This window comes from Pelodiscus sinensis, chromosome 8 (assembly GCF_049634645.1).
Source record: "Pelodiscus sinensis isolate JC-2024 chromosome 8, ASM4963464v1, whole genome shotgun sequence".
Taxonomy (NCBI): Eukaryota; Metazoa; Chordata; order Testudines; family Trionychidae; genus Pelodiscus; species Pelodiscus sinensis.
The window spans coordinates 28839614-28867569 of record NC_134718.1 but is presented as its reverse complement, the minus strand read 5'-3'; the positions used below and the strand labels follow the sequence as shown (position 1 = coordinate 28867569).

General features: G+C 41.2%; 2 protein-coding genes across 4 annotated transcripts in view; both read right to left on the bottom strand.

Annotated features, from left to right (window-relative positions):
• Positions 1-3757, bottom strand: part of LOC102451581 (hexokinase HKDC1) — a 52568-nt gene extending 48811 nt beyond the window's left edge. The window contains exon 1 of the mRNA XM_075934937.1: positions 3465-3757. Within this exon, the coding sequence (XP_075791052.1) occupies positions 3465-3527 (63 nt within the window). The 5' untranslated portion in view covers positions 3528-3757. The remainder of the gene's footprint in view (positions 1-3464) is intronic.
• An 8000-nt stretch (positions 3758-11757) lies between these two features.
• Positions 11758-27956, bottom strand: part of SUPV3L1 (Suv3 like RNA helicase) — a 38534-nt gene continuing 22335 nt past the window's right edge. For all 3 annotated transcript variants that reach the window (XM_006111257.4, XM_075934940.1, XM_075934941.1), the window contains 10 exons: positions 27828-27939; positions 26250-26327; positions 24161-24252; positions 23072-23252; positions 22599-22692; positions 21473-21692; positions 21007-21087; positions 19828-20004; positions 12641-12789; positions 11758-12312 (listed from right to left, as the gene is read on the bottom strand). In XM_006111257.4, the coding sequence (XP_006111319.1) occupies positions 11814-12312; positions 12641-12789; positions 19828-20004; positions 21007-21087; positions 21473-21692; positions 22599-22692; positions 23072-23252; positions 24161-24252; positions 26250-26327; positions 27828-27939 (1683 nt within the window). In that variant the 3' untranslated portion in view covers positions 11758-11813. The remainder of the gene's footprint in view (positions 12313-12640; positions 12790-19827; positions 20005-21006; positions 21088-21472; positions 21693-22598; positions 22693-23071; positions 23253-24160; positions 24253-26249; positions 26328-27827; positions 27940-27956) is intronic.

Below are 27956 nucleotides of genomic sequence, written 5' to 3'. Positions count from 1 at the left end.
GCCTTTAGAAAAAACAGATTAAGGCGTGGGGAGTACGTGCACGTTAGGCTCAGATTATATTCTAGTTGCATTTTCTCAGGCTCAGTTTGGATAATCACTTTGTTTAGCTGCAGATTGTGAACATGTATAAACCCATCAGGAGCTTCTGCACTTAAGATAAGCGAGCCCTTCAAAACAAAACATTCCAGAAAGACCAAACAGAGCATCCTGTGATCTCTAAACTGCTTTGCAACCAAAGCATGGCCCTCCCTGCACACATGGGCTGTGTCTACACTGGCATCCCTTCCGGAAAAGGGATACTAATGTAGCACTTTGGAATAGGCAAATCCGCGGGGGATTTAAATATCCCCCGCGGTATTTGCATTAACATGGCTGCCACTTTTTTCCGGCTTGGAGATAAGCCGGAGAAAAGCGCCAGTCTAGACGTGATTCTCCGGAAAAGAAAGCCTTTTCTGGAGGATCTCTTATTCCTACTTTCAAGAGATCCTCCGGAAAAGGCTTTATTTTCCGGAGAATCACGTCTAGACTGGCGCTTTTCTCCGGCTTATCTCCAAGCCGGAAAAAAGCGGCAGCCATGTTAATGCAAATACCGCGGGGGATATTTAAATCCCCCACGGATTTGCCTATTCCAAAGTGCTACATTAGCATCCCTTTTCCGGAAGGGATGCCAGTATAGACACAGCCATAGACCTCCCCCCTCCCTTATCACAGAGACCAGTCGCCTATGAGCAAGGCCATACCATTAAATTGTTTAATTATAAAAATAAGAGCCTTCGTAAAAGCAGGAAAATCTCTATAAAATTTTACTGGGCTTCTATCTAACCATCTGCCTTTCATCCCCTCAGACTGCCTTGCCTGTGAAAGTGACATTGTAGCAGGGCTCTGGGCCACTCCTTGTTAAAATCTTGCCACCAAAATCAGAGGCTGAGGATAATTTTCTTGCCTCTGATGAAGTCTCCCCACTTCTTCAGTTAATGAAAAATAAGTTGTACTAGACACCACTTATCTCTGTCCTCCAACAAGAATACTTCCAACTTGCAAGTATTTTGTCTTTAGGGAGGACTAGATTGCAGTGACTGGTAGGCTGTGTTTTTGTGTGGAGTGGGGTCGGGGCGTAGGTGTTGGTTAAATAATGTCCCTCCCAGAAACCCCACAATGGCTTCCCTCGTCTGTTAAAATTATATATCAATAAACTCTTTTTCCTGAAAAATACCCAACACAATTCCAGGAAAGGTGCTGTTCCAAGTGTTGTTGCTCACTTCCCTTAGTTATGAGCATGAAACAACATTGCTGTTTACATGGGAACACAAACTGAGGTTTATCACAGACAAAGGGGGAAATCAGAGTGTTAAGCTTGTTAAGATATTGGGGCATGTTTACCCCTTGTGATCACCACTCAACTCTTTCTTAAAGAAAGGATATAGAGGGTGAGTCTACACTGCACCCTTATCTCAAAATAAGTGACAATTTGTGTAGCTTATTTTGAGGTAATTTCAAAATAAAGCTATTCTAAAACGTCCCTCAGTCCTTGTGGAATGAGGTTTACAGAGATGTCGGACTAGCAAGCCTGTTATATTTCAAAATAACGGGCATGCTCAAAAGATGCAGAATAGCTATTTTAGAATACTTCCAGCATCCCGAAATAGCTCTGCAGTGTAGACGGAGCCTGAGAGAACAAGCAGCAAGCCCTTCCAGCACAAAGCACTGGCTTATTCAAGGAGCAGGGGCAGAATCCAACCTTCTTTGTTTTATTGCTGGTGATGCTTATTTCACTCATGGGGATCCAGCTCCCTAAGGGTGGCAATGTCAGAGCCCAAAGGGAGTCAAGTGTAGACCACTTCATCCCCTTGGGTCGGAAGCAGATGGCCACAATATGAGACAAAGGTGGTGTTAGGTCAGGAGGCAGGAAATCGGTGGTTTGACCGAGATGCAGAAGACTAACTGGAGGAGCATGCGGAGTATATGAGGGGTTTCTCTACAATGCCATGAATCTACATACCAGTGTACAGACTAGACTAGGCTGTACTGGGTCCCAGGCAGAGCACCGTTACCTAGTTTTTTTGCACATAGAAAGCTTAAAGTGTGGTCTCTCTTGGACTTTGATTATTGTTTATTAAAACTCATATTTGTGAACATGAAACATTTTGGCTGAGATTTTCAAACCCAGGTCAGAGATCTAGACCAGTTCTCAACTAGCAGCAGCTCTAGCCTGGCTGCACTGCTGGTAGTGGCAGCAAGAGCCCCTGTGCCATTTTAAATGGCCCGGGGTAGCGGGTGGACCAGGGGATGCACTGGGAGGTGGGGGTAGGGGATCACGCAAGGGCAGCAGACAGGGCTGGGGTGGGGGGAATAGACTTGGCCCCAGCTTTTCTGGAGCTGGGCCTCAGCCCAGGAACATTCATAGAATGTTCTCATCATAGAACTTGTCCCCCATGGCTATACTTCTTGGGGGTAGGTTCAGAGCAGGTCGTGGAATCCATCATCTGGCCCCTGTTGCCGGCTCCATGTTCAGCTGCCAATTCCCTCGTGGTATAGTCGTGGGTTCCAGCTGCCCGACGCAGGACAGCAGAGTCCAGCTGACAGCCGCCTGATTACATGCAATAGAGTTCCTGAGGATCCAGGTGCAGCACCAGTCATCTGGCACCACACAGCAGTGCTCCTGGCTGCAGCCCTTTGGCCCAGCTGCTGGTTTCTCTATCCTACACCGCAGGGTCTGGGTCCACTTGTTTCATGCATCCAAGTCTGGCTGCTGGCTGGCTGGACCGCAGTGGGGGCTCTGGCTACCTGGCCCAGCTGCAGGGCCCAGGGTCCATCTGCCAGGTCCCACATGGGGGTTCTGGTTCCTAGCTGCCCGGCCCAGCACCTAATGCTCATGCTCAGCTTCTGGTCCCTACTCTGGGGCCAGAGGTTAGGGAGCTCACTGTGGTTCTTAGCCTGTGGCCCACAATGATAAACCTACTGATCCAGACATAAAACTTTCCAATTAATATGAAAGGAGTTGTGGCTCCAAATTCCTCTGGGCCCGATCCAAAGCCCACTGAGAACAATGTATTTTAATCAATTTCAGTGAACTTGGAGACCCCCTCCCAGTTTTGAAATCCTTAACCTCATTGTCCTAAACAAAGTGATAATGCAAGCAAAACAAAAGCGAGGCATTTCAAAAAATGCTTTTTTTTTTTAAACTTTCAAAAGAAGCCTCAGAACCAACATTACAGGCTTCTCTTGCTGAAGATTACTTACACATTCACTATTCAGAAGAGAGTTTTGTTCCCTAACATTATTCTAAACTTAGCAGATCTAAAGGCTAAACAAGAAGACTGTTTTAAACATGCAAAGATTTACCAACCCTTTGCGGAGAGCAGACTACACAGCATCCACACATATTTTTTTACTCATTCTGTAAAGTATTCTCTGCTCCCCCATAACTCGTATCAATCTTCCCAGCAAACAAAACAGGCCCTTACCTTTTTGATTTGATCTTCTTTTAGTTTTGTACAATAAAAAGCTAATAAATGCACAGCAAACATTTTCTTTAACCTTACTGGTGTTCCAGTGATGAGAGCACTGCTATGAATAATTAATTCCAAAGAGGTAGATCTTACTCGTGAGCCAAGAGTTTAAAATACTTCAACAAAGACATGTCTCCAGGAATGAGATATTAGAGCTCCAGGGAAATCAAGTCCAGGACTAACTCCAATCCGTTTAGTTGGTTCAATGATTAAACTTCAGTCTCTCTCTCCGTCTCCCTGCCAGTCCCTCCCTTCCCCGATACACTCTGTCATCTAATAGTAAGCATCTGGCTAGCTGCCAAGGTGTGACAAAAATGTGTACTGGTCCATTCAGGAATGTTTACCACTTAATCCAGTTGCTATGCAGTGTTCTTTGCTTAACCCAGCACCATCTATTGCAGCATTTGACAGACTTCAAGCTGCTTCAATAAACTTTAGGTCACTTAGATCCTTTTGCAGAGCTGATGGAATTGAGGGTGTCTCTTTCATCTGGTTAGAAAGCCTGTGTTTCTCAAATGTATCACACTCTTTCTGGTACACACAGCCCGGCCCCTTCTTCCCTGGGGCTTTAAGCTCTCACATGTGCCCTGGTCCAGCAATAGGTATCCCCTAGTTACTCCGTACACAATTCCAACTTGCAGAACAATGTTCTCCCTTTGTCTATATTGCTTGCAGAGGCAATGCATAGTGAGGGTGGGAGTGGGGAGATAGATATGTGGGGTCACTTCTGCCAAAGTTTATATGCCTTGCCCTGAACCCCGCCACATATCATCAGAACCTTTCAATCGTGCCTCCTCCCACTCTGATCAACAGTAACATTTTGTCATCTCAACTACTCAAAGACAATATGCAAGACTTTGTCCTCATAACAGCACATGCAAGGAAAAAATACGGTCCATTTGGCAGCTGGATAATTTTAATATTAGACTCAGTCTTACACAGACAAATTCAATCATAATTTAAGGTGTGCAACACCCATTGAAAGAGGAACCTACTGAGGAACCATATCTATAGCTTTTACATTTTTGGGGGGTCAAACAAATACTAGAAAGAGGATGAGAACACAAAAAGCCCAAATGTAACACAAACAAAAAGATGAGCCTGCTATAAATAAGATTATTTCTAAACTAGATCTTTTACTTTAAAAATAAACTAAAAACTGCCAGCCTGAGATGATGGTTCATTTCGCCTTGATACATCTTTTAATAACAACTGTCTGACCTAACAAGCCACACACACGCAGATGACCTGTTGTGTACTTTTCTCATTTGAGTCACACCACTGGCTGGCCAATTAAATTGAGAGCACCACCTTTTAAGATCCATTCTTCTTTATTCCAGAGCTCATTGTGTGTCTAATACAGGTTTAATTTTCACTTTCTCATTAGAAATAAACACAAACATCACGTGAAAAGTGTCTCAAAGTTTTGTTAATCAAGTGGTATTTGTCAGTTTAATTTTCAGAACATCCTTGTTTAGATAATTAGGAGGGTAAAGAAAGGAGGAAAATTATTATTTCCATGAAATTGATTTTTCAACACACTAACAGTCATTTAGAGAAAGACAAAATTTGCACTATTCTGGTCAGTGGTGTAGTGACATTAGTGCAAATGATAACTAAGGACCAAAAGAATATACCAGCTTCAATTACCTGTCATTTGTTGCTATTAATGCATATTCAATATAGCCATGTTTTATCCAACCAGCCAGTTACATATCCTCCTTCCTACATTTGGATCACAAAGAGACACATATCTCTGTAATACTCCCTTTGCAGCCACATCCTGAGGAATTATGGAGTGTTCTGAGGCGGCCAACCATCTACAAGTCAACACGCAATTACCTCACAGTCAAAGACCATCAGGTAAGATTGTCATAACCAGAACGGAGAGCTTATGCCTAGAAAAATTCCAACACCTGCCCCAATGCCAAGGAAAACACCTGTTTACATCCCCTGGCAAGGGATGCTGGTGATGGTCCTGCTGCCTGCTAGCCTCTCACTCAGGGTGCTAAATGCTGGAGGGAGCTGACGATGTTCTCACTGGAGATGCGCCTGCAGCCTGCTGCCTGTGAGCAGGCCCAACTTGGGACAAAGCTTCTGATAGAAGTGGAGGAGGTCTGGTGCTAGAATAGGAAATAGCCACTTCCTCTTCCCTCAAATGTGGCAGAGTGGGTTCATTCCTGTGTCATCTCAGCACTCAAAATGCCTTCTGAGACACTCTCCTTTCTGTGGGATATCATTTCCCCAGTGAAGCACGGCAGAAGTTGTCTTTAAAACAAGCACTAAGGGTGGCTATGCCGATGTAGGTCATAGCATGGAGTCTGTGGATTTCAGTACTGTCTCTCACTCTCTTTGATAGAGTATAAGGAGAAGATGGTAAAGAGCCAGTAATTGGTAGGTGACTTAGGGCTCAGGATACTGGAAAGGAAGATAAGTAACTGTAGAGTAGCTGGGATGAGGTCATGTAGTCTCACTAGCATACAGTTTATATTGAAGGCCAAAGGAATAGTTCTATACAAATGAAAACCTAGGTCTTAGTCATTCAGTATCCATTAAAATGCATTATTTCTACCGCAGTCATGACAGTCTCCAGGGCAGGGTGTCTTGCACCCTGATTTGGAAGAACTTCCAGTCAAAAGCACCAACTCTACAAGCACAACTCTGCATGGGCCCACGCTTCCATCCAAATTGATGTAATTGCAGGATCAGGAACTTGTGTTGGAGACCAATGGATCACTACCAAGTCTCATTTGCCAATGTGAATACTCCCCACAATACGATCTTCCCCAAATCGCTCCTGTGTCCTGAATCTCACTTAAAATTTTCAGATGAATATCATTTGCAGGGTCTCAAATGATTGACATCTCAGCTATTTTTCAAATAAGATGTGGTTAAAAAAAGTTATACAAAATTTTCAAAAAATGAACATCTCCCTCTCCGCCGAGTTTCATCTCAACAAAATACTTTATATGAATGAGTTCAAGTCTGGACAAAAATCAATTCACCCAGGAGCACAGGACGGCAAACTGGTGGAAAAAAAGTGACCCTTTTGATGGCTTTTTGGATTTGAGGGCAATATTAGGTTTGTCCTGACTTGGTTTTACTTGGAGTGGCATTGGTTTCCAATAGCTTAATTTACCGAACTTGTCCAAACTATTTCCTGTTTTGTGCAAACAAAATCCATGTTAAAAATGAGTTCCTAGTGTAGCTTTGCAACATTAGTTTTGATCATACCATGTGAGGCCAATTTGACAGCAATGTTAATTGAATCTAATGACAACTGTGCCATTAGCTCAGAAGAAAAGAAAACTCTCTTTTATGAAAGTCAGTCCTAGAAATGCCTGAATAAATTTCAGCGCTCTTACAACAGTTACTATGGAGTCACTATGGGAACAAGCAATGAATTAAGCTGAAGTGCTAATCTCAGCAAAATACCAAAGAATGCTGTGTGGTTACTTAGCTTTTTTTCCCCTCATTAGAAGGGCTGTTGCTCAAACACAAGACTTCAGTTTATGCTTCTAAGTATCCAAATGAAGCCCTTCCTTACTAAAAATATATATTAAAAAGCAGCCTTGTGTACAATTAAAAAATAAACTGGTTATCAAAATACAATGGAAGCTGGGAGTAGAGCAGGAATATGGGTTTTGAACTCAAGTTCAAGCTTGGGACTAAAGTTTGTAGCCTAAAAGTTAAAAACTTAAACCCTAAGTTTGAAAGTCATCAGAGAATTCAACAACAGCATACGGGGGTACAGAATGTTCTATATGAAAGTCAGCCGTTTTCATCTTTGCACACACCATACCTAATTTCTAACCCTTCTGAACGTGAGCCTCAGATACAAAACAAGAGCCCAGAGAAAGTCTGTGTCATAATCTGTCCAATAGCTGTTTAGCTTTGTAAATAAAAAAGTTACATGAACTTGGAAAACAGTTACACACATTTCAGAACCCTAATCAAATACTTATTCTGAGTATGGAACATATAATGCATTAAGGCAGTAGCGTAAAACTCCTAGACCCCGGGCCACCCCTGGCTGGAGCAATTGAATAATCTCCTGGGAGTCCCAGCAAGGAGTTGTTGTTAACGGTTCTAAATCCTGCTGGAAAGGGATAACAAGTGGAGTTCCTCAAGGGTCTGTTTTGGGACCCATACTGTTCAATATCTTCATCAACGATGTAGATATTGGGATAGAGAGTACGCTTATTAAGTTTGCAGATGATACCAAACTGGGTGGGGTTGCAACTTCTTTGGAGGATAGGGACATAATTCAAAATGACCTTAGCAAGTTAGAGAAATGGTCAGAGGTAAACAGGATGAAGTTTAATAAAGAGAAATGCAAAGTGCTCCACTTAGGAAGGAACAATCAGTTCCATACATACAAGATGGGAAGCGACTGTCTAGGAAGGAGCATGGCGGAAAGGGATCTAGGGGTCATAGTGGACCACAAGTTGAATATGAGTCAACAGTGTGATGCTGTTGCAAAAAAAGCAAATATGATTCTAGGTTGTATCAACAGGTGTGTTGTAAGCAAAACTCGTGAAGTCATTCTGCCGCTCTACTCTGCACTAGTTAGGCCTCAGCTGGAGTACTGTGTCCAGTTCTGGGCGCCACATTTCAAGAAAGATGTGGAGAAATTGGAAAGGGTCCAGAGAAGAGCGACAAGAATGATTAAAGGTTTAGAGAACATGACCTATGAAGCCAGGCTTCATGAACTGGGCTTGTTTAGTTTGGAAAAAAGAAGATTAAGGGGGGACATGATAGCGGTTTTCAAATATCTAAAAGGGTGTCACAAGGAGGAAGGCGAAAATTTGTTCCTCTTGGTTTCTGAGGACAGGACAAGGAGTAATGGGCTGAAAGTGCAGCAGGGGAGGTTTAGATTGGACATTAGGAAAAAATTCCTAACTGTCAGGGTGGTCAAATATTGGAATAAATTGCCAAGGGAGGTGGTGGAATCTCCCTCTCTGAAGATATTTAAGAACAGGTTAGATAGACATCTGTCAGGGATGGTGTAGACGGAGCTTGATCCTGCCTTGAGGGTGGGGGGCTGGACTCGATGACCTCTCGAGGTCCCTTCCAGTCCTATTATTCTATGATTCTATGAAGGAGCTATCCATTCCCCAAACTCTGCCCTTTCCTGCAATTACGCCATCTTCTCCCGCTGTGGCACCCTGTCCCCTGAGGAGGTGGATTTGGGGACCACCAGGGGGGCTAGTGCAGCGTGGCAGCAGTGGTAAGGCCCACCCCACTTCCTGCAACAGCGGGAACTACAGGGAAGTAGAGCGCACTGAGCTGGGAGAGAGCTCTCCCAGTTCTGAGGTCAGCTACCTCCACAAGGGGAGTAGTTCTCTTCCAGCCTTGGATCTGTGAGACTCCATTGCCACATGAAAGCACTGTCATGGCTGCACTTTAATCTTAGAAGTGCAGACAAAGCCTAAAAATAACTAAGTAAAAGAAACAAGTGCTTTAACTTGCTTCCACACAGTAGTTCGTGGATTCTGTTGTACTCAATATCAACTAGAGCTAAATACAACACAGCTGGACACAAATTAAACCTTCAACCCAATCAGTAGACATTTGTATCCAGGCATTTTAAGAAGTCAGGAATCCATTAAGAGGAAATTAAAACTTGCTTTCCAGTTTGCAGTAATTGATGAGAAGAGCTCTAATATTCCAACAGTACCACGACATCTCTCCAGAATCCAGTACAGTAGCAGAAGCAGAATGACTTCCTCCCCAGAGCCATTACAACATGTCCCAGTGCTGAAGATCACTTCTTTGGAGTTTCAGCTTTTACACACTTTTATTGGTGTCTTTGAAGAAAGGCCACAGACAGAATTTCACCTTCAAATTATCTAAATCAAACTAATTTAGTTATCAGGACTAGAATGCCTATGAACATGTGCAATAAGGCCAGAGCATTCCCCTCCTTTCTACCAATTGCTTGAAGTATGTAGTGATTAAGGCATTACAAAAACCTGTCAAAACAGGGTCTGTGGAGAACTTAGCCAGATAACATCCAACTGGAGAAAGGTCAAACTAAACAACCAACTTTCCAATTTTAAGCTAGCTGGTTAAACGTCTCTTAACAGCGTATCAGAGGTACAGAGGTCATGGATGTCTAACATGCACTGCACGTTGCACTCTAGATTTTTAGAGCTGATCTATAATTGTAGATTTTACTTCCTCCCCCAACAATGAAGAATTATGAAGGCTGATCTTTAAAATTAAAAAATAAATAAAGTCTATTATATATTTGAGAGAGTTTGTGTGTCTGTCTGTGAGTCCGGTTAAAAGCTAGGACCACCAAATTTGGTATGTAGCTTCCTCTTATCATAACTTAAACCAAAGTCATGGCTTGGTTGTGCTAGGATAATGAAATGCAATTTTTTCTCGTCAAATGGAAAGGAGGGGTGTGATAGCAGGGATATCAGTGCAGCTGTAGTAGAATGGGCAGCAAATGTAGATGTGGCTTCTCCCTAGTGGTGGCCTGCGGGGGGCTCTGAGTCCCCCACTGACCCCGGGCTGGCTGGCCCCCGGGGGCCAGCCAGCATGACTTCTCCGCCCCCGACAGCAGGGGGCGCAGGCCACCCCTGAGGAGAAGCTACATCTACATTTGGGCCTGTGATCATGATTCCCAGCTCATGTAGATACACACTTTAGCTCTCATTAAGCTACTGTGCCAAAATAGTAGCCATATTTACAACTTTGAGATTCTTGACACAGTAGCACAGGCAGTGGGGGCAGGAACTATTCACCCTGAATACATACAGCCCTGCAAATCTGTGGCTATGCACTTTATATCCACAAACATCAATGCGGCTTATTTTCACGAATGCAGATACAAATTTTGTATCCATGCAAGTCTCTTTAAATATGTATCCACAGGGTCTCAGCAGATTTGTAAAGGGGGCAACTTGCTGCTGCCCATTCTACTACAGCTGCACTATTATTTTTAGTGCATTATCTCAGTGGAAACTAGCTTAAATGCATTTACGTGAGCTAGGAATTGGGGATGTTAAATATAGATTAACTAATCGAATAGTCGATGAGATTTCCATCAACTATTCAATTAGTTGATAAGGACTAGTGCACGTTCCACCTTTGAAATTTACAAGAGCCCCAGCAAGGGGGCTCTTGTGCATTTCAAAGACTGAAACACCACGTGAACCTGGGGTCAGCGGGGGACTCAGAGCACCCCACTGGCCCCAGGCTCCATGTGGCACTTCCTCTTTGAAATGCACATTTCAATCTTGTGCATTTCCAAGAGGAAGTGCCACCACTGCGCCCCTGCCCCGTCTCACGGAGCTGAAGGGAACCAGCTTTTAAGCCGGCTCCCCCTAGAACCCCCCTCCTCTTCCCCCTTTTGCTCCCTCTTTGTGACAGAGGCAGCAAGGGCGGCTGGTCCACTATCCAATAAGCTTTTGCTTATCGGATAGTCAACTAGTCAATTATATCCCTACTAGGAATCACATCCATAGCGTGAAGCATTTACATGACCCTTCATGAAGGGAATGTAAAAGAGTCAGGACAAATGGACTTTTGATTTTACTCAAAGTAAAGAAACAGCATTAAGCAAGTAATTCAGGGAATATACAAGTAACATCACAAAAACATCCATTCACAGGTTCATATTTTTACAGTGCAACCTTTTTTGGCTTTGCCTTAATAAGAGCATGTCTAGCTCTCTCGAGGGGAAAGAATGATTTTTTTTTAATATATCAATTTTTAGCCTCTAGAAACTGTCAGATAGAAAGAACTTAAAAAGCTGTGACCTTTCCTCTAGAATTCTGTAAGAAATACTCTGAGTTGCTCACAACTAAGATATTAACAGATAAATGCTCTCCACCTACTTATTTCATATTCTTAGAGAAGGCAAAGTTGAAAAGTACAAGATTCTAATCTCATTTCCTGTGAAGTTGTATATTACATTTATAGCACTTATCTGTTGAACTATGTACTATATGAAGGTGTGGAATGATTAGCCAATTCATTATTAAGGAAACATACCTGACCATTATGGTAAAAACAGTTTATATATTTTGTAAGGATGTTTTAGGTTCAAACCTTTATATAGGAACACAACTATGACATTCAGCATAAAAAATACTGTTATGAGGAAAGCATTTATCAAATTAACAAAGTAACCTTTCAGTTTATAAAACTTCAGCTTTGAATATTTGCTTCATAAAACTAGCCACCAGGAAAAAAAAATGCAACAGCCAGTGTAATCCAGAGATGACAGAAAAAGTTACTAACACAGTATTTATTCTGCGAACAAAAATTAAATGGAATTAGGTCATTGTTTCACTTTTTCTTTTTCCCTATTCCCTTTGAATCATTCCGACTCTCTCTCTTTTCAGCTGGGACATTTCCATTATTGTAGCCAACCTGCCACTCTCTTTCCAGCTGTTTCAACATTTCTCGAGTAAGGAGTCCTTCACGCAATAGTCTGGAAGCAAGAGATCCTGGTACATGACTTTTCATATCTGACTGTATGTCAGCAGGTTTGTAGCCCAAAGCTTTAGATCCCCTCATTCTCCTCTGTCCTGGGACCTTTGTGCCACTTGAAAATTGCTCTTGGTTTGCTGCTGGAAGATCTTCCAAGTTCAACATCCTGTCATTAATGTTAGTCCTCTGAAGAGGAAAGTCATCTGGCACAGTTATAGCACCAGAAGCAGAAGTAGCTTCTGAAGCTCTGATAAGCCTCGTAATGTTGCGTACGCCAATTTGTATAATGTTGTCCAGTTCTTTCTGGATGTCCCGTACAAGGTTGGCATCTGGGAACATGTCCATAAATCGGTAACTGAAAGAAAAATATGTTTTAAACTTGCCAACATAAGAGCCACTGTAGGTCAATGTAGTAAGCAGATAGCAAGTTGCTGCCTTACCATTATATGGTATACAGGAAACTGCCTGTCTGCTCCTACCCATATGCCACATTTACAATCTCTGAAGAACATACTGATTTGTACAACCTTAACAACAGTTGTACTGGTAAGATTTTCTCTAATGATCAGGCATACTCCCATACAGTGCTAAATTTGCACAAACACAAAAACATGGCTTCCATTTGTCCATGGGCTGTGTATATATAAAAGGAGAAAACCAAAATAAAATTAAAGTTTCAATACCTTAACCACAGATAGAGGTCAAAAACATCATGAACAGCTTCAAGGTGTACAAGGTCCTTGATGTTCTTTGGTGGAACCAGAGGCCAGTGAGTATGCCTGCATATCCAGTCGAATGTCAGAGGCTCATTTCTACTAAACTGCCTCGCAAACTGGAAAATAAACAGATTCAACAGGTTCTTATATTAGTCTGTTAGAACTGAGTATTTTTTACACCATACTAATTCACAAAACCCTTTCAAATTTCTATCCTAAAGCCTGAAAAATAGACTCTATTGGTGAGAGTTGGAGTACAAATATATCCTCCTTGTCTGTGTTGACATGTGTCTCTTTCTGTTGTAAAGGTCATGTAGTATAACAAAAGAAAATCATAATACTAGCAAATACAGAACAGATTAGTAACTATTTTTTGTAACTGTTGAGATATGTCCACTGTACTTTGGGTGTGTGCAGATTTTTCCCTTGGTGGTACATGCAACTCTTTGCTGTCTTGTGGTGCTGAGTGATGACAAAAAGGCAGAGCTGCCTCACAAACCTGCCCATTTCTTTCTTATTGGGCACACTGATTTGGAAGGGAAGGAGGATGGTTCACAGGATGGACATGTATAACATATTTCAAAGAGCACCCACTTAGTTTTTTCTTCAAGTGATTGCACATGCCCATTCTACTTCGGGTGACTCAACAAATTCAATCTGAAGGTTAAATCACGGCACATCCAAGCTGTAAGATGAAGAGTCTCAGCTTTGGGGTGAAGACGACTGCGGTCCTGTGTCATCAGATCTGAATCTGTTTTTTGTTAACAGAGCCCTGATTGAAAGGGACAGTGGAGCGGAAAAGCAATGCTGTAAGCTTTCCCAGGACAACAGGGATCACATGAGCATGATTCAGTCTGATTTTTTAACACCACTCTGGGAAAGAGTGGCATCAGAGGGGAAGCATAAATGAGGTTGTCTTTCCAGGGCAACAGAGAAGTATTGGCCAGAAACTCTGGACTGTGACCTGCTCTCAAACAAAACTGGTAACACTTCCTGTTGTGTCAGACTGCAAACAAGTCTATGACAAAGAGACCACTCATGGTAACTGGTGAAAAAATCTGCTCAGCTGATGGGCCAAACCATTTTATACTGGAATGTAACAGTTTGATACGGACAAAATTGGCAACACAAAAGACTCCCAAAAGAGTATTGCCTCTTGGCATACGTGTCAAGATACTCCCTCTGTGTCTGTTCACGGAGGGCATTGCTGCTTTGTTGCCCATAAGAACAGGCAAAATCCTTCCCTTCAGATGGGAGAATGGTATGATAACCTAGATGAATAGCTCTCAGCTACATTCCTTTTGTGAGGAAAGCTAAATCCTGGACAGATCAGCAGAGTTGCCAGGTGGACACCTTAACCTAAGGCAGAAGCTTCTGTAACCTGAGTCAAAGTAGGTGGTGGGGGAACAAAAGAAACTTCCACACAACATTGATTAGATCCATCCACCAGTCCAAAGAGGTGAAGACTTCTCTTGGCAAATCAACATGTCCAGTGGATGACGAGTTGGGAAGCGCATCATGCTCGATCAGCCATGCAGCTTCCTGAGAGGCTAAATATGAGAGGCCACTGCGGCCCGGAAGCCTGAGAAAGTTGCATACTGTCACGGTAGAACGGGCATTCAGGTCCAACAAAATGCCTAATATAGTCTGTAAGCTGGTTTACAAAAGGAGCACCCTGGCTTCTGGTGAATCCAAGACGGTGCCTATAAACTCAAATCTCTGAACAGGTCAAAGGATTGACTTTCTCCCCATTTATCAGCACCACTTCACTTTTGGATCAGCCTCTCAACAGCTAGTCATCCCAGATACGGAAACACTTGTACCTCCCACTGCTAAGTCGTGATTTGTAAAAACAGGTAGGGCCACAGTCAGGCCAAATGGCAGGGACTGCGATCTGATAGTAGGATTTCTAGTCCAGTGGGCCAACTTATCTCTATTATATTCACTGCTTTGCATTATATTCTGCTTTATTATATTGCAATAATACAAGGAAACTGCAGACTCGCACCCTGTAATACACTGGCTTCAGCAGTGCCAGGCCTAGCTTGACACAGATACATTTAGGTAATTCTTAAGTTTTGGGGAAGTGGAAGTAAAAAGTGTATGGGGCAATTCTGTACATAACATCAGCCAACCACACAACATGAACTGATACCAGAGCTCATGGAAGGTTTTGGACAGAACATACAACTACAAAAGTGCCATGGCAACAAATTGGCATATATGATAATGGAGTGAAATCATAAATACGCTAACCTAAAGGACACCTTAACACTTGTAAAGGGAGGAAATACAAATAAGGAAGAGAGAAAAGTAACCCTTATTGAATATGCATTGACGTGGTAATGTCAGCGTAACAAATTAGAAGAGTGGCATTAAAGGCAGTAAGAGAGATGTAACCCTTGGGAGGGGCCAGAATGATGGCCTACTGGAGAAGATGAAGAGGGTGAGGTAGGGATTAGGGATGTGAACGACTAGTTGCTCACCCCCTTGCTGCCTATCAGAAAAGAGGCAGCGGGGGGGGGGGGGGTAGGCGGGGGGGGGGGAAGAAGGGAAGCGAGAGGGCGTGATTCAATACAGCAGTGTTGAACCATGGCTGCATGCAGCGCTTCAAAACAGCAGGGCCATGTGGAGCCCTGGGTCAGCTGGAGAATCTGACACTTTGAAATGCTAAGGGGAGCATGGACTGCTTGAGTCCCCTGCTGGCCCTATGCTCCCCACAGCACTTTCACCTTTGAAGTGAAGCAACAGCCCTGGGGCTGTTGCTACACTTCAAAGGCAGAGGTGCCCTTATCAACTAATCGAATAGTCAATGCAAATTGCATCAACTATTTGATTAGTCACAGAATCTAAATTTAACATCCCTAAGAGGCAGCATGATTCAACAGCCATCATAGGTGGAAGAAAGAACTTAGAGCTGGGCAGCTCTGCACTTGATATTACACATGGACATGAGGAAGAAAAGGACGCAAGCTGCCCTAACAGGTACTGGTGAGGGAAAAATCTCTGACACAAGTGCACTGGGCTTGCACACACCCAAAGTAGAACTGACAGAATCAACATTCTGTCTGTGACAGAATACTTTGTCAAATGATGTTTGTCTAGAAAAGCAATATCCCTTGTGATTTCAGAATTAATTTATTAAGAATGAGCATCTATTGCTGAAGGATAAGGAATAGACATTTAAGAGTGTGAGGGTTTTGTAGCTATTATATTTTAATAAGTGACTGAAAGTTTGCACATATTTCAAACAAAACAGTTTACTTTATGCAGCTTAGAATTTTCTTCAAGCTACCACACATTAGTTTTACGTAACTATTCAACCCAAGAGTCATCTCTCCCATCCTGTGCCTCATTAAAACAATTTTGTTATGGGCGATACACACAGATAAGAAGCGAAGTATGCAACTATCCTAAAAATGAGAGTAGTTTCATGGCCTGATGATCTCCTCCTTGCATGTTCTCCATTGTTTTAGATCTATCATCAGCCAGTCATTGTTTTGTGGAATCCCAACAATACTTCTCTTATTTCTGATTATTCTTCTCAACTGAGAAAGTGATGTTGGATACTCATTCCAGGACCTAACAAGGACACTATTCTCAGATAAAATAATATGTTTTAATAGAAGTTAACCACTGATACTTGGGAATCTTAGCTGTTTTGCCAGCAGACAGCTTAATCACGTCAAGGCCTAAATTCTTCCAAATGAGCACTCAAAATCACTAGTCATCCTCAGTCACTGGACAATGGTCTGATGTGCAGAGGTTAGGAGCTCAGCATTTTCTGAAGATAAGGCCCTTTTCAGTAGCTTAAATGAGACAATCAGAATTTGAGAAAAGTAAAATCACTAGCTATTTTGTAAAATATAGGTCTATTTTCACACAAATAAGAGACTTCCTCATTTCACTGACATGCAGCAAAAACGTTATATTTTTTACTCAGAAAAAGTGTTTTGTCCAAACAAAGTGAAACAAATGTAGCAGCATTTGGTATAAAAAAACCCCACAAAGTCACTGAGCAAGGGACTAACTTACATGAGTAGTTCCAACTGCCTTCAGTGGCCAGAATGCCACTGAAGATAACCCAAGTCAGGCTTTGCAGGATTACATCATGAAAAAGAGCCTTTATGGTCACATAATTCAGCACTTAATTGTATGAATTCACTATTAGGTTAAGTTTTGGGATTTTTTAAAGTTTACTTAATTACAGTAAACTTCCGATAATCCAGAACTTTTAGGACCCAGGGGGTGCCGGATTATCAGATATGCCGGAATATCAGAAGGGGGGCTATGAGGGTTCTGGGGTGGAGTGGGCGGGGATGCGCCCCTCGGCGCTGCGGGCCAACCCGGCAGCATCCCAGCTGCTCTGCCTCAGACTTCTCCAAGTCAGCTGCTGCTGAAACTGACCAGCGGCTGACTCCGGGAAGCCCAGGGCAGAGCAGCTGGGGTGCTGCCGGGTTAGTCCCGCAGCGCCGAGGGCGGCAGCAGGGTACCAACCCCAGCAGCACCTCAGCTGCTCTGCCCCAGGTGTCCCCAAGTCAGCCACTGCTGAAACTGACCAGCAGCTGACTCCAGGAAGCCGGGGGCAGAGCTGCTCCAATTGTCCGGCTGCCTGGAGCACTTCCAGGTTCCAGATGGTGCCGGACCATTAAGAGTGCTGGACCATTGGATGCCGGACCACTGGAGTTTTACTGTATAACATCAACAATTGACCTAGTTGAGTTAAGAGATCTTCTATTTTGTTCACAAATTGGATGAAGAGAAAATGGCACCAGCTGGCTGTAGGCAAGCTACTGCTAGCAGAACCATGCAAAGCTTAATGCCACACAATGCCGAATATGTACATCATTCCTGAAATCTGTTAGTTCAGAAATTCCCACTGGACAAGTTATGGGATTGTGTGGCACAAATAAAGGGAAACTTAAAACAACTTTCTTTACATTCCAACATGGAAACTGAGCTCCAATGTGAAAAAACTAATGACCTTATAAAACAGTATCTGAACAGTTAATAGAGGGTGTATTCTTTACAAATTCACAAGTTAGTTTGTATTTCTACTTCCATTTGAGCTTTTTAAAATGCACTTTTTACATAGAATACTAGGACTGGAAGGGACCTCGAGAGGTCATCGAGTCCAGTCCCTTGCCCCCATGGCAGGACCAAATACTGTCTAGACCATCCCTGATAGACATTTATCTAACCTACTCTTAAATATCTCCAGAGATGGGGATTCCACAACATCCCTGGGCAATTTATTCCAGTGTTTAACCACCCTGACAGTTAGGACCTTTTTCCTAATGTCCAACCTAAACCTCCCTTGCTGCAGTTTAAGCCCATTGTTTCTTGTTCTATCCTCAGAGGCCAAGATGAACAAGTTTTCTCCCTCCTCCTTATGACACCCTTTTAGATACCTGAAATCTGCTATCATATCCCCCCTTAATCTTCTCTTTTTTAAACTAAACAAACCCAATTCTTTCAGCCTTCCTTCATAGGTCATGTTTTCTAGACCTTTAATCATTCTTGTTGCTCTTCTCTAGACCCTCTCCAATTTCTTCACATCTTTCTTGAAATGCGGTGCCCAGAACTGGACACAACACTCCAACTGAGGGCTAACCAGAGCAGAGTAGAGCAGAAGAATGACTTCTCATGTCTTGCTCACAACACACCTGTTAATGCACCCCAGAATCATGTTTGCTTTTTTTGCAACAGCATCACACTGCTGACTCATATTCAGCTTGTGGTCCACTATAACCCCTAGACTCCTTTCTGCAGTACTCCTTCCTAGACAGTCGCTTCCCATTCTGTATGTGTGAAACTGATTGTTCCTTCTTAAGTGGAGCACTTTACATTTGTCTTTATTAAACTTCATCCTGTTTACCTCAGACCATTTCTCCAATTTGTCCAGATCATTTTGAATTATGACCCTATCCTCCAAAGCAGTTGCAACCCCTCCCAGCTTGATATCATTTGCAAACTTAATTAGCGTACTTTCTATGCCAATATCTAAATCGTTGATGAAGATATTGAACAGAGCTGGTCCCAAAACAGACCCCTGCAGAACCCCACTTGTTATGCCTTTCCAGAAGGATTGGGGACCATTAATAACTACTCTCTGAGTACGGTTATCTAGCCAGTTATGTACCCACCTTATAGTAGCCCCATCTAAGTTGTATTTGCCAAGTTTATTGATAAGAATATCATGAGAGACCATATCAAACGCCTTACTAAAGTCTAGGTATACCCCATTCACCGCTTCTCCCTTATCCACAAGACTCGTTATCCTATCAAAGAAAGCTATCAGATTGGTTTGACATGATTTGTTCTTTACAAATCCATGCTGGCTGTTCCCTATCACCTTGCCACATTCCAAGTGTTTACAGATGATTTCCTTAATTATTTGCTCCATTATCTTCCCTGGCACAGAAGTTAAATTAACTGGTCTGCAGTTTCCTGGGTTGTTCTTATTTCCCTTTTTATAAATGGGCACTATATACATATATATATTTGGAAGTGCACATATATTTGGTTAAGACTGACCTAAACTTTCTATATATTTTAGAAATGTCTGTCTGTGTCCCTGAGTCCATTTATTCAAGAACTCATCCTAAACAGTAAAAGCTAGGACCAACAAAATTGGCATGCAGCTTTCTGTCATCATAACTCAAAGCAAGGTCAGGGTTTGGTTGTGAAGGGACAATGGGATGAGCATGGAATTTGATTGTTTCTAGTAAAATGGAAAGGGAGGGGTCTGGTAGGAGGAAGTTATACTACAGAATGACCACAAAAAGCAACAAGAGGCCAGAAATGGGGACTGTGGCAGTCATAACCCCTTGGGGCCAGCAGGGGGCAGGGGTGGAAAAGGGACAGCTATCTACTATATATTTCAGAGAGTTTGTTTGTGCGCCAGTTTGTTTATCCCCTCCCCTGGCTGTGCCCACTGGAGCAGCCATGGAGAGGCGCTTCTCACTTGGCCCCAATCTGCTGTGGTGAATGAGGGCTGGGGTTGTTCTTTCTCCCCAGGGCAGCCTGCATACTGAACCACTCATCCCAGCCACACCCCAGAACAATGATTTAAATGAGAAAAAAAACCATATTTGAATTAAGGACCCAAGCAATGCCAGGTAAATCTAGTAATGTGTATTTGAAGAACTTACCTTTAGCAAAGAGGTGCAAACAAAAGGCTGTTTTTTGTTGATGGGTGCTGTGCAGAACACATACCGTGCTCTTAAGTTTAGTGGAATGTGCTGAATCATATCAGCTAGAAATTTGAAGTCATCAACATTGCAGACAAAGTAAAGCCCATCCACTTGTGAGAGGCTCACAAAGATATCCTGTCCAGAAAAAAAAATAGTCTTAACCTCAATCTGAACTTCAACGAGTATCACAAATGACAGCTGTCAACTTTCATATTGCCATACTAACTGCTGAATACGCGATGAGTTATTTTAAAGTCTGACTACATTTTTAAAAAGCCCAATCATTTTTGTAAAGGTTGTGTTTGCTCTCTCCCGACACAATTTCCTTTAAAAATTATATCTGTAATGCAGATTCAGTAACAGCATAGAAAGTATGCAACACTGTATTTAAAACAGGTAAAACAACTTTTTCTTAGACATATAATAGCATACATATAGGCCACATAATATGATCTCATAAAGACAGTTATTTCTACATTAAAGAGTTGTAGGTTTGTGTCACTAGCGTAACACAAGATAGATTTCATTGTACTGGCTAATTCAACCATTAAATTATTCTTGGTTTTAGAATTTTTGAGATAGCAAGAAAATGTAGAGAGAAAACACAGAAGTTGAGATCAACGAATGTAAATACATACATATTCCTCACCACCTGTGCTTGAAACATATGTAAAATTAGATTATTTTAAAATAAGTCCACAATATTAGGGTTTTTTTTAGTATCGCTATTATTAGGAAAGTATAAACCACACATCCACTCAACCACTGATCTGTGTGCCTGAGAGGATATGTATCACATATTACAATTGTAAGTAGGGAATTTTATAATCAGATTTTGAACATGAAACATAATATGAAGATTATTTGTATTCTTGGAGACTGCTTTCTAAAACTTCAAAGTCTGAAACTTAAATACACGTGTCTATTCTGTCAGCATGAGTTTTAAACAAAGCCGCCTCTTGGATAACACAAACCCTTCTTTTTCATAATATAAAAGTCTAATTGCTTAATAAACACTCCAAAATAGCATCTTGGTTTTTTAATTACACTGACTGAAGTAAAGTAGCAATGATAAGGAAACATTTAAGTCATTTTAAAAATGAAAGCTCATGTTTCTATTTGTTTAATCATTCTTACTATTAGATTTGATAGAGTAGCATCAGGGAGATGGTATGCAAACATTTCTATCTGCTCAGCAGTAGGATGCAGGCCAGCTGTCTAAGGAAAGAGAGAGAGCAATGTTAATTAGTTCTTAAAGAAAAAAAAAATCTTTTAAAATATCTCTGAAAAGCAAAAATCCAACAGAAAAAAATGCAAGACACCACCATACTCCCTGGAATCCACCACAGGGCACCACCAGCCTGAAATTTTAAGAACCAAAATGGCAAAGCTCAAAAGAGTCTGGAGGAACAGCTGCAGCATGTGAGAAACTTCACAAGTTTTATAGAACCTGCAAATACCCACGCATTTGGAATGATGACACTGTACAATTTACTTTTCTTACGCAGATTCAGAGTTGTGCCATGAAGAATAATGCTGGATCACAATATATAAAGGCAGTTCCAAAACACTTTGGTGAGAATAGAACATTTAAGACTCTTACCTCTATGGGAGGAACAGACCTATTCAATATTTCTTTCAGCAGTACAAGGTCATCATGGTGCATTGTAGTGACTTCCCCTTCCTTGAATACTGAGCTAAATCTTCCAGCTCTGCCAGAAATTTGTAGAGCCTGAGAGGTTGTAATTGCATCCATTTCCTTCTCTCCCTTTTCATTGATACTTGGCTTTATCAGAGAATTAAAAATGATTCTCTTTATACTCCTGAAATATTTAAACAAAAAACAGACAAAAGCTCATTGACGACTTTCTCTTATAGAGAAAAGGTGGGTGAGATGATATCTTTTAATGGGCCATCTTCCGTGGACGAAATGGTTGGTCCACCTCAACCACCTAGTGTCTATAATATCCTGGTACCAACACAGCTACAACTACACTGCAGACTTTCTATTCAATCATGCAAGTTATTTCCATAAAACTAATTACTTGAGAGAAAGGAGTCACTTTTTCTCTCAAGGTCCCTTCTTTTCACAAAGCAGGTAGGTCTTTAGACTACAGATGTTATTTTAATGTTTAAAGTGGCCAGACTGAAAGCACTGGAGGGCTTTATTTAGCCATGGAACAGATATAAAATGCACAATAGCAGTGTAAATTCCCCGCCCCCTCCACCTCAAACCAGGCCAACACCTATCAGTCTTGTTTAAGAAGGAACACCTAGAGTAATTAGATTTCCCCTAATTCAGCACTTCTTTATCTCAAGAGTCCAGTGTTTCCACATCACAAAAATATAGTGTAACATTTGGGACTTGACTAAGACCTCTCAGGTTTCTGAAATGCCCATCACGAGTTTTCACATCAGGGAACCTGATCTTCTGTAGAACTGAGCACTCAATTGCCACTGAATTGAAAAGCAACTGAAGATGCTCAGTGCCAACAGGATGAGTTCTAAATGAGCAGTTTAATTGTTGTAATTATTTTCAGTATCTAAAACGTATAGCTTCACCCAGTAAGGTCAGCCACCACTTAACTTGACTGTGGACACATGCACTCACATATTAGGTAGCGTACCCAATGGACTTTTATCCACTTTAAACAAACTCAGAAAGACTGAGGAAAACCAGCATGCCTGTCTCATTGAAATACAAGCCACAAGCTGTTTAGAGTACTTACAAATTAAGCCCCATTCCAATGGCATCTGTAGCAACAAGAATTTTACATGGATCATCGGGGTCATTGAATTTCTTTGCCTGGGTAAGTTTTGTCCCTAGAACACAGTCATAAGTGTTTCATTATATGAAACAGACCTTCCCCATCAAAAGAGGTTATACAAAAAAGACTACATGCTCTTACATTTCACTGAACAAAGGCATAACAGACATGTATGTATGAATGTTAATTTTTGCAAGTGTCCCCAGAAAAATGGATAAATCAAAATAAAATGAAGGTATTGTTGGAAGAACAAAATAAAAATTACACTTCTGATAAAAATCTAACTTCAAGATCATAATAAAAGTTAACAAAAATTTGCTTAATTCAATATCTAGATATAAAGAAAAACAAAATCTCATTACTAAATTATTTTCATGATAGCAGCAGCAAACAGAGTGTTCTCTTTAAAACCAAGATAAAGCTAAGTATCTTACCAGGTGGGAGACTGCCATATATGACAGCACATTCTAATCCTCGGGCTTCAATCTGCCGACTCACAGAATAAATATCATTCTTATTGAAACAGACAATGCAGTCACCAGGACGGAGGTTATCCAATGATTCTAGTGCGTAATCCAACACAGTAATAGGGGTAAGCCTCTTGTAGTTTCTGACCTAGGATTAAACAGCAGTTTTGTCTAGGCAAAATACAAAAACCCTTTCAAAATCTACAATTACTATAAAAATGTGACTTTGTGACAAATCAGTCATAAATCTTATGACTATGGTGTGCCTCCCCAGAAGAAAAAGCTGGCACACCCTTATGCATTCCAAACCATAATGAACATTCTCATGAGCATTTTCAAACTGAGAATTTAAAAGACCCTCTTCAGGAGACAGAAATTGATCCATTTTTATTTTTAAGTTAGATTCCATTACAGACATATATAATGTAAGAAAGACCGTATTATTGTTAGAGAGAAAAAAAGTGTGCTATCCAATGTGGGAATCCTGAATGCAGAATGCTATCAAGATCAGGATCTATGTTTGTAAAATATCTCTTACAGAAGACTCTAGTCTTGCAGATGAGCATATGAAGGTAGCTAACAGCACTGAGTGCATTTTTCTTTTTACAGTGGTTATCCTTGGCAGATGTTAACCTTTTTATCATCTTAATTCTTCCACTGATTTTTGATTTCTGAAGAACAAGTAACAGTAAAGTGACCTGAGCAAAAGGTGGGTATTATAACCTCTAGGAAAAATGGGCATATAAAGGTGACCTCAGGATAGATCTAGCATTCTCTTTGGGTAAGTAATCAGAAATTGTAAAACCCATTGTTCTCTTAAGGGTGACAACTTTTTTTGTTTATGTTGCAACATCTCCAGGAAAGCCCCGCTTTGATTCAGGAGACCTAGCCAGCGTGTCAAACACAAGATCTGACTCCTGCAGAACTGATTGATATTTTCTCAAATGAGTCACTTGCAAAATTTTAGATACTTTTTAAAAAACAGATTACATGAATACTGTGTACACAACTTTATAGCCATTGGACGGGAGAAAAAAGGGGAAGTGTAAGAGCTACCTCCACTTCTTCTCCTGTAGAATACATAAGCTCTGTCACCAGGTCAATAGCAGCAGCTTCTCCACAAATATGAACTTCCTCAGCACAGAGTCCTGAAAAAAACAACCAAGCGAAGTGTTAAAATATCAGTGCTCACACAAATCAGCAATACTGAGTGTTGGCAGAACAAATCACACTTGCTGGAGATGACAACAAAGAATGAAATTTCTTTCCTTGTTGATTTTTTTCTTCCTACCTTTCCATAGTCACTGTGGCTTTTACTTGTGCCTTTGCCTAAACCACTATATACACTGCTTAGTCTCAATGGAGCAATTACTGACCCTATCAGTTGTCATCCATTTGATAACTATTTTAAAAGTTTAATATTCTGCTGGCACTAGGGATGTCAGCATAGAGTCGTTTAAACGATTAACTGATAAGCATAGGCTTATCAGTTAATCGTTTAAACAGCTATATGCACTTACAAACACATATACACACACCCCTTGCTAACTCTGTCTCAGAAACAGCAAAGGGGGGTACGCAAGAGGCTGTGCCCATGGGGAATCAGCTTTTAAGTCAGCTCTTGTAGCTTGCTAGTTCCCATGGAGCTCCCTGCCCCACCCCTCCACTGCCTCCTGTAGAGGCAGCAGTGCAGGGGGCAGGCAGGAGCTGGTGCTGGGGAAGCTAGCTTAAAAATTGGCTCCCCATGAGCACTAGAGCCCACAGAGCCACCTCTCTCTATGCACTGATGCTTCTCACGCTCAAGGGGGAGGGGAGGTCAAGCAGGAGTTGGTACATGTGGGGAGCCGGCTTGCCAGCTCTCTGCACATGCCAGCTACATGGAGTCACCTGCCTCCCACAGAGGTAGTAGTGCTCAGGGGAGAGGAAGAGGCATAATGCTGGGGCACGCCCCTGGTCATAGGAAGCTCAGGCCCCCCACAGTCAGGGACTGCTACCATCCCATATTGCTGCTTCTGTATCAGCGGCAACAGCAAGGGACAGTAGATGGGAGCCAGTCTGTGTGAGGAGCCAATTTTTAACGCCCCTCCCCCAGGGAGCATTTTAATAACCATGTAACCAATAAAACATTTGTGGCTACACAATTACTAAAATAAATGTTATCTAACATCCCTAACAGGCACTCTTGGTGCCTTGATCAGGGTACCAAGATGCTATCACTTTCTCATCTGCCCCAGGTGGGAACATGTGCCTACGGTTACATCACTTCACTTGATAAAGGAAAAATTAAACTAACTTGTTACGCCAACATTTCAAAATTTCTGCAACTATGGAAAAGTTAATTTCCTTTTTCCACTCTAACTTTTCAAGAGATGGAGACATTCATAAAAGGTCAGAATAGGGAAAAAGTGAAAATCAGGAGGAAAGGGAATGTTTCGTTCTTTTCTTCATTCTGATTAATTCAACGGTAAAGGAAGGGAAAGGAAATGTCAATATGAGATTTCAAGTTTTTGAAAAGAAAAAAATTCAAGATTTGCATTGAATAATACCATAACATTTTTTCCAAAATTTCCTACAAGAAATTTGGTTTATAATTTAATGCATTTTTGGCAGAAAAAAAAATCAGCCACTTCTATTTACATTTTAAAAGATTATTCAAATGATTATTATTGGTCAAGCTAACAAATTCAACACTAAATTTTAATATTAAAATTTTGATGGATTACCTATAGTTAAAATTTTTCAACCATCATAGGAAATTTTTTATACAAAAGTGGAATAAGTAGGTTATAGGATAAAATAAGACTTCTTTACTACTCAAGTAGGCAACAGATAAGAACAAATACATTCTGAGACAATCTGGAGAACAGAAAAACATAGCATTTTAAAATAATTTGCCAGGTAACATTTACATAAAGGAAAGCAAAATGACAGATGAAAGTAGAAAAGTAACTTTATGTAAGAGAGATCTTTCCATTGTTAAAGCAAAGCTGTGAAGAAGCAACAATTTTAAAATATTTTAATCATATTTTGCATTATACATATTATATTGGACACATCTCTCAACATAATGAATACTACGTTTAATACACTTGGGTGCTACCTTATTAAATGTAATATGGCTCAGTTTCAATACTGGTGGACATACCTAAAAGTGCTCTGGTCCAGGCCCATCCTCGAGCTGGGTCTTTGATCATCTGAATTTCATCAATGACAGCCACTTCATCTTAAAAACAGGAAAATTACAATGCTAGGTGAAGAGCACTTCGATGACATAACTACATATGAAGTACATATCTCCAAGAAGTGCAACACAAAAGGAACAAATTATTTCCTAGAAGAATTATTCAAATTCAGTATGGGTATGTCTACACTACCCTCCTATTTCGAAATAGGAGGGTAATGTAAGCATACCGCACTTGCAAATGAAGCCTGGGATTTGAATTTCCCGGGCTTCATTTGCATAAGCTGGGCGCCGCCATTTTTAAATCCTGGCTGGTTCAAACCCCGTGCCGCGCGGCTACACGCGGCACGAACTAGGCAGTTCGAACTAGGCTTCCTAGTTCGAACTACCGTTACTCCTCGTGGAATGAGGAGTAACGGTAGTTCGAACTAGGAAGCCTTGTTCGAACTACCTAGTTCGTGCCGCATGTAGCCGCGCGGCACGGGGTTCGAACGAGCCGGGATCTAAAAATGGCGGCGCCCGGCTTATGCAAATGAAGCCCGGGAAATTCAAATCCCGGGCTTCATTTGCAAGTGCGGTATGCCTACATTACCCTCCTATTTCGAAATAGGAGGGTAGTGTAGACATACCCTATCTTCTGCATTCCAAGACTGCCCTGAGACTATCCAGATTTAATAATTGTCAGATCAGTGTTACAGCATTATTCAAAAGTTGTTAAATTAAGAGTTCATACAGCATTTGCAAAACTAGAATGAATTGTTTTAGTTTTTCTTATAGGATGTGGGATAAATATGAAATTAAAGAATTAGAAGTTTTCTTCTGTTTGGTTAAGGAAACAACAGAAGAAGAAAGTAGAGAGGATGTCTGGTTCAAAACATAATCGATATGGGGAAGTTTCTAAAAAGCTGGCCTTTGACAGATAGCAGTGACTTCAGCTAGTTTTAAATAAAACACAGAAAATCGGTCTTAAAACGAGCCAGCACAGTGCTTCTCCAAATCACACACTAATGTCAAATCATGTGTGAACCCAGATTCAACGGGAAAATTGTTGCACAAGAAGGAGGAGGGAAGGAAAGGACATGAGAAGAGAGGCAGTCATAAATCTTACCTGGATTAAAACTGGAAATAAGGGTGAATGCCAATTACTGACATCAGCAAAAAAAAAAAAAAATTGGAGACCAATGACATCGCTTTGTGTAAACGGATATAAAAAGTAAACTCTTCAAAGGTTCATTGCTAATACCTGCCTGACCACACTAGAGCTTACCAATATGGGTTTGAGCAACCCTGGGTTTAACAGCCCATTTGTAAGTATCTTGATTAAATTCTTACAAATGTTTTGTTACTGTTTGAATATAGCATTTTGCCTATTAATTAGGCTTTTTAGGCATGTTTAGAACAATTGGTCTTTTGATTTTATAAAATATTTATGAATAAATTAGTGTTTGGCAGTTTTCTATATTAATAATTTCAACACAGGTATAAACATCATTGCATATAAAGAAACTCATGTATATGAAGAAAATAACTATTCATACATACAAGGCGTAGTAACACTGCACATCTCAATAGTGCAAGCAACATGGGTAGCTTGTCTGCCTTCTGAATCAACAAGAACACGCTCTTCTCCTGTTACCAAGTCACATGGCACATTCTAAAAGAATTAACAAA